Genomic DNA, 6,743 nt, shown 5'->3' with positions numbered 1-6,743 from the left:
GGGAGGACGTCTCAGGGGCGGGGCCCACGGGACGGGGTGAGCGCGCAGCAGGTGTCCGTGGGGTTCAAAATGCCAGGAGCCACCTTCCCCCGGGAGTGAGACACCCCACATCCTGACCAGGAAAAGGGGGCGGTGGAGAAAAATGGAGGCAGGTCTAGGGTGGAGTGAAAGTGGGGCAAAGCCAGAAGGCACCAGAGACACACGGGCGTCCTGCAGGATGCAGGGGTTAGTTGAAAAAAAGAACCCGGGCGCAAAAAGCAGACAGCCCGCGTGGACAGAGCGATGGCGTCAGGACCCGCCAGACACGCGCGCAGGCTGCAGAGGCAGCCGCAGGTGTCGGCTCCCTCAGGCTGAGCCGCCGGGCAGCAGCGGACCCAAGTCGCCCTCGGTGCGGCTCACCCACTCGCGGTAGAGGTCGCACACGCGGAGCCCCAGCACCTTGGCTGGGAACACGCCCGCTGCGGCGGCGGCTGCGGCAGCAGAAGCCACGGCAGGCGGCTCGGGCCGGGGTCCGGAGTCCGCGGCCCCCAGCGCCGCCAGCACGGCCTCCACGGCGGCCCCCAGAGCCCGGGCCTGGCGCGCCGCGTCCTCCAGGCGCCGCAGCAGGCGCGCCGCGCGCGGGTTCAGCTCGGCCTGGAGGCGGCGCACGAGCTCCAGCAGTGGAGGCAGCGCGGTGAGCGCCGCCGCGTCCAGCCGCAGGCGCTCGGCCACGGGCAGCCCCTCGTGGCCCGGTGCTGGGGTGCTCAGGCCGGCCACGGGCAGCCGCGGAGGCGAGAAGCCCGGCAGCCCGAAGGGGTCTCCCTGATGCTGCACCTGCGGAGACACGGCCGCGGGTCAGAGCAGCGCCCTCGCAGGCGCGGTCCCAGGCTGCGGATTCTTAACTCTACCCTTGCTTTTTCCCTGTCTCACAAACAAAGCCCTAGCAACAGGGCTGCTGTGTCTGGGGATAAAACAACAAGGCCTTAGGCACCTCACTTCTAAGATGGATTCTGATAACAGGATCCACACGACGACTATCAGCAAGTGCTTAAGGCAGGGCCGGGACCCAGAAAGCCTTTAGTAAGGTTGGCTCTTTTATCTCTGTGACCTTGCATAGCAGGGTTCGAATCCCATCTCCACCACCTACTCCCTAGCCGTGCAGTTTCAAGCAAAACCATTTTTCTTTTCTGAGTCTTGGTCTTCGCATTCATAAAAAAAAAAGGGGGTTGATGGAGTTCCCTTTCTTGTCCTCCCAAGGGGTTTCTTGAAAATCATTTAACACAGAGCAGGGACCCCCCCCGGAAGTGTGTCACTGCCTCCCTCTTGCTTCCCTGATTTCCGTGCCTGTACTAGGCTCAGTGAGTAACTATCATGTGAACACACAGATGCCGGCCGCAGGTGATTGGCACCTTGCAGACGCCCAACCCCCGTCCTTGCAAGCCTTCCCCACCCACCTCTGGTTCCAGTGTTGGATCAGCTCCTTTGATCCACTCTGCTTTCCTAAATAACGGGTGTAAACGCCAGTGGATGACTTCGTGGTATGTGGGACAATTTGAGGTTGAAGAGACACTGGCGTCTGGTACACAGGTCACCCATGTTAGAAGCGGCAGGGCTGGGATCGGAGCCCAGGCTGGGAGGACTGTGAGGCTAGCTCTGTTACCCCACTCTGCTGTCATGCGCACTGCACTATGGTTCTTAATGTTCTGACTGCCTGAGCTCAGGAATTGTCAGGCCCACGGTCTACACACTCCCTACACTCTTCCAGGGGATTTGGGGAAATCACCATCTTTCCTGGGCAGGATTCTCTACCCGACCAAACATGCTGGCAGACCCACCTCCTCTGGAAAAGACTCCTGAGCAGTAAAGCAACTACCTGCAATGCCACCAGCGCCCTGCCTGAGCGCCATTTCAAGGCCAGACTGCTCCACTTTTTTTTCTTTTTGAAAGTCAGAATTGCCCAGATCAAAGATGGACTCCCAATGAAGCTGTTGGATGTCTCTTGACAACAGGAGGCTTCACTGCCTACCATTGTCAGTACTAGCAATGTCAGGATACACTTAAAAAACAGAATGATGGACTTATGACTGATTATGAAGGACTATACTAATGAAATGTTACAGGGGAAATCAGTTGCAGGGAGGGAGTTTTGGGAAGAAGTAGAGGAAATCCCAGAGCCTATGGAATTGTACCATAAAATTAAACAAAATAGAAAAAAAAAAAAGAGTTGCAGAAAGGGAAGACAGAGATCTTTCTCTGCTGGTGCACTCCAGCCAGGGCTAGGCCGGTCCAAAGGGAGGAGCCTCTTCTGGGTCTCCCATGTGGGTAGAAGGGCACTTGGGCCATCTTCGAAAGCTGTCTCAGGCAGAATAGCAGGGCTGGATGGGAAGCACAGTAGCTGGGACTTGAACCAGTGCCAGGACTATAGGCAGCAACTTTAACTGCCATGCCACGCTGCCAGCCCTGACTGCTCCACCTCTGATCCAGCTCCCCGCTAATGCTCCTAAGAAAGCAGCAGCCAATGGACTGAATGCTTGAATCTGTGCACCCACGTGGGAGACCCAGGTGAAGTTTCCGTCTCCTGGCTATGGCCTGGCCCAGCCCTGGCCATTGCAGCCATTTGCGGAGTGAACCAATAGATGGAAGATCTGTGTGTCTCTCCCACTCTCTCTGTAACTACATCTTTAAAACAAAAACAAAAAGGACTCCTTTGGGGCTAGAATTTTACCCGTTTGGAACCTCTCCTGGACTCTCCTGAATATAAAATCCCCCCACTGAGACCAACACCAGTGGAGGAGAGGGGAGAAGCCTGCACAACACTCCAGGACCCCTGCCTCCCAGACGGTGGTTCTTGTCATCCCTTGGGCTACCTGTGGCTTCAAACAGCCAAGGAGGTCACCTTTCAACTGAGGTGCCACCCACCACCAGAGTGGTGTTCAGAGTACACAGAGGGTGCCCCTTCAGTTTGCTGTGCAGCCAGGAGGGAGTTCTGGTCAGCATTATGGGCCCTGACTTCCTCCGCTGAGAATGAGGTTGAGAAGTGGGGAGGCAGAGCTGAGGACTCCTGCCATCCGTGCTTCCCGCCTGCCCAGGTGCCCCTGGCCCCGTTGCCACTCACGTATTCCTGGAGCAGCTGCTCTGCGTATTTGGTGAGAAGGCGGGCAAGGCTGTGTGTCTGACGGATCTTGGCCTCCAAGGGGGGGAGGAGTGAGCCTGAGGAGGCAGCCTGGGGGTCTTCTGGCGGGAAAGGGGTAGCAGTGAGGATAGCCCAGCTCCCTGCTCCCAGAATACCTTGCCCAGGCTGGCTCTTTCTCCCTGAACCTGGAATCCCCTCTCTGGATTCACCACTGTTCAGGTTGGCACGGTCTGCCCATTCCAACGGAGGCATCAGACGTTGGTCAAGCAGTTGCTCTGTGTCTCCTGTCCCCAGATCCTACTTGAGCCATGCCTCCCTCCCCTTACATGAACTTCTTCCTTCGACTCATGGCCACCTAGTGTTCCTACTTCCCAGACAGCTTAGCTCTTTTAACTGGCACTTTGATCTGTGTCTATCTACCTTAGCCTGGGAACCCTTTGGGGACACAGCGCACAATATCTCTGTCACTCGCAGACTTGATGGAATTCAAATCGAAGGACCGCTTGAGGGGAGACTGAAGTCCCGTTTCTTCCCAAATGCCCGTTCTTCATAAGGTGCTCTACTAGGTGGCATCCATTGAATTAGGGTCTGGCCTTCTCCGGCTCGGAGGACTGCACCGCGAACTACATTTCCCGAGACGCAAAGCGCGCCCAGCGCATGCTGGGGAGAGTAGTCCCCGAGCGGCCGCTCTCACCCCGCGCCCGCCCCCGGCTGAGTTTCCCACCGCCACTCCGCGTCCTGGGCGGCTTCAACTTTTCGGGTCCTGCGGTGTCGCTGACTAGTTGCGGTGGCTCAGAAACGGTCTGCCCTAACTTTGTTTCTCCCTCCAGCTACACGCCAGGCGGAACACTCGGGCGGGACTCAGGTGTTCTGCCCCACCCCACCTCCAGTCTTCCCTCAGGAGGTACCTGACCTGGTGATCTAACTCCCTGAGCCCAAGTCCCTAAATTCTCGGCCCCGGCCCGCCTCTAACACTCCGGAGCCTGCCCTTTCTCAGAACTCTCCCGCTTGTTACCTGACACCGGAGCCCTGTTCTCCCACCCCCCCCCCCCGCCGCCCCAGCCGCTCCCCTCCCGGGCCCGGCGGCTGTGGAGCCCCAGACCCCCAGCTCGCAGCCCCCACCCCGACTCCACCCTTCCCCGGCTCCTGCTCCCTTCACGTCCCCAGCGTCAGGTCCCTCACAGCCCCTTACCCAGACTCCCCTCCCTCCGGCTCATGCTGGCCCCTGGGTGATCCCGGTTCCCTCCACGCCCCCCTTCCGAGAGGGGGGAGGATGGGGAGAGGGCAGGGGCGTGGCCCGGGCGCAGCCAATCAGAGCCCAGACCCCAAACCTGACCCCCCTCCACTTCCAAGCCAGATTCCTCGGCCCTGAGCTCAGGTTCCCGCCCGCGCGGTCCTGCCGCGGGTGTTGGGGGGAAGGGGCCCGAGGGAGCCAGGCAAGACTGCAGGGTGGGCTCAGGGGCTGGGGCTTTCGGGGCTTGGGAGGCAGCTCTGTGCCATGCTGCGGGGAGGGAGGAGGTGCCAGCTGCGATCTGAGACAGGGCTTGGCACCCCGAGGCAGAGGGACGGGGAACTGTGGGCGCTGGTAGGTCCTCCCTCTTGCCTGGCGGCGGGGTGCCAAAGGCCGCAGTGGGGGGCCAGACTCGCTTGTCCCGACACCTCGTGGGCTACATTAGATGCCTTGCAGCCGGCAGCAGCACCTGCCAGAGAGGCAGAACAACGGCCTCCCCTTGCCAGCAGAACCCGCCCCCCCTCCCTCTTCCCCCACCAGGCTCTTCCTGTCCCAGGAACAAGTTTGGTACCTGTTATGTCCTGGCGTGGGACAGGCAGGATGCACAGTTACCTTCTACCGCCTCCCCCTTCCCCCCCCCCCCCCCATGGATCTCTCAGGCTATGGAGGCCAAGATTTGTGAGCAGTGAGCCTGACAGGGAGGCCTGAGTGTCCACAGGGATACAGAGTGGAGAATGGCTGCCGGCAGCAACCAGCAGAGGGCCCAGCAGGTGCAGTGGAAGCCAAACTGTGTCACCATCATCCCAGCCTCACCAACAGCACATTCTAAAGAAACACAATGATCTATGTGAAGGGCAGAGTCAGGGAGAGATCTTCCACCCACTAATTCACTCCCTAAATAGCCCTATCAGAGCTGGGGATGGGTCAGGCCCAAGCCAGGGGCCAGGGACTTCTTCCAGGTCTTCCACATGAGTACAGGGGCCTAAGGACTTGGATCATCCTTTGATGCTTTCCCAGGCACATCGGCAGGAAGCTGGGTGGGAAATGAAGCAGTCAGGACTCAGAACTGGCACCCACAGGGGATACGGGGGGGGGGTGCCATTGCTGCAGGCAGTGGCTTAACCCTGTGTACCACTGCACCGGCTCCACAGCAGATTTGCATCAGGGTTTTGCCCTAGGGGCTGACCATTGAGTTGTATACATATTATTCCCAGCAGTGCAGAGGAAGTCCAAATGCACACTCTGGGGTGTAGCCAGGTTCCCAGAAATGCTCTCCTGAGTCCCTCCCTGTCCCTTCACAGCTCTGGACATGGTCAGCGATATAAGAGGCACCACCCTGGGGTGACACACACACACACACACATACACAGCACACGTATACATGTGATCACACCTGCTGAGTGACCAGCTGGAAAACCACCTGGTTATTTTCTGTAGGGGAGCTTTTTCTTTAAAAAAAAAAAATATTTATTTATGTTTTACTGGAAAGACATATCTACAGAGAGAAGGTGAGACAAAGAAGGAGAGATCTTCTGTCTGCTGGTTCACTCCCCAAGTGGCCACAATGACTAGGCTGCACTGATCCAAAGCCAGGAGCCAAGAGCTTCTTCTCGGTTTCCCACACAGGTGCAGGGTCCCAAGGCTTTGGATCATCCTCCACTGCTTTCCCAGGGGCATAAACAGGGAGCTGGATGGGAAGTGGAGCAGCCAGGACATGAACTATCGTGCTCATATGGACACCAACACTTGCAGGGGGAGGATTTAGCTATTGAGCCATCGTGCCTGTCCCAGTAGGGAACTTTAAAGTCAACTAGACACACATCCAGCACCAGCATCCAACCTGGGGAGTTTTCAGAATAGATTTGGGAATCAGGGAACCAGCTCCAGGTGAGGAAATTACCAGCTCCCAGGAGGCTATTGGCTGCACACCATACGTTCTCCTTGTCTGTTTTTGAACTTGATCCAGACAGAAGCACGTGGTGCGTTTGGTTTCTTTCACCCAGGATTTTTTTTTAAAGATTTATTTATTTTTAATACAAAGATATACAGAGAGGAGGAGAGACAGAGAGGAAGATCTTCTGTCCGATGATTCACTCCCCAAGTGACCGCCACGGCCGGTGCTGCACCGATCTGAAGCCAGGAACCAGGAACCTCTTCCAGGTCTCCCACGCGAGCACAAGGTCCTCTACTGCTTTCCCAGACCACAAGCAGGGAGCTGAATGGGAAGTGGAGCTGCCGGGATTAGAACCGGCGTCCATATGGGATCCCGGGGCGTTCAAGGTGAGGACTTTAGCTGCTAGGCCACGCCGCCGGGCCCCACCCAGGATTTTGTGCAGGAGCCTTGTCCCTGTGGAGCAGGAACCTTGGTTGCTGCTCTGTCCCCATGGCCGGGTGGAGTGG

At 58.0% G+C, this 6,743-nt stretch overlaps 1 protein-coding gene across 2 annotated transcripts; it reads right to left on the bottom strand.

Annotated features, from left to right (window-relative positions):
• Nucleotides 1-204: 204 nt before the first annotated feature.
• CTF1 (cardiotrophin 1) lies at nt 205-4,953 on the bottom strand. Of its 2 annotated transcripts, none has more exons than XM_058680855.1 (3): nt 4,305-4,953; nt 3,095-3,210; nt 205-813 (listed from the first exon to the last, which is right to left on the bottom strand). In XM_058680855.1, the coding sequence occupies exons 1-3, from the start codon at nt 4,327-4,329 to the stop codon at nt 346-348; spliced, it is 609 nt and encodes a 202-aa protein (XP_058536838.1). In that variant the 5' UTR covers nt 4,330-4,953; the 3' UTR covers nt 205-345. The 2 variants fall into 2 exon arrangements, with proteins under 2 accessions (XP_058536838.1, XP_058536837.1); XM_058680854.1 differs by having other exon boundaries at nt 3,095-3,213; nt 4,305-4,952.
• Nucleotides 4,954-6,743: the final 1,790 nt, after the last annotated feature.

This window comes from Ochotona princeps, chromosome 24, assembly GCF_030435755.1.
Source record: "Ochotona princeps isolate mOchPri1 chromosome 24, mOchPri1.hap1, whole genome shotgun sequence".
Taxonomy (NCBI): Eukaryota; Metazoa; Chordata; class Mammalia; order Lagomorpha; family Ochotonidae; genus Ochotona; species Ochotona princeps.
This window is presented reverse-complemented; position numbering and strand designations above follow the sequence as displayed.

Coding starts and splice junctions, on each gene's coding strand:
- CTF1 (XM_058680854.1), bottom strand. CDS start 4,329: ATGAGCCGGAGGGAGGGGAGTCTGG. Junction 3,214..4,304: donor CCGGAGGGAGGGGAGTCTGG/GTAAGGGGCTGT, acceptor CTTTCCCGCCAG/AAGACCCCCAGGCTGCCTCC. Junction 814..3,094: donor AGCAGCTGCTCCAGGAATAC/GTGAGTGGCAAC, acceptor GTGTCTCCGCAG/GTGCAGCATCAGGGAGACCC.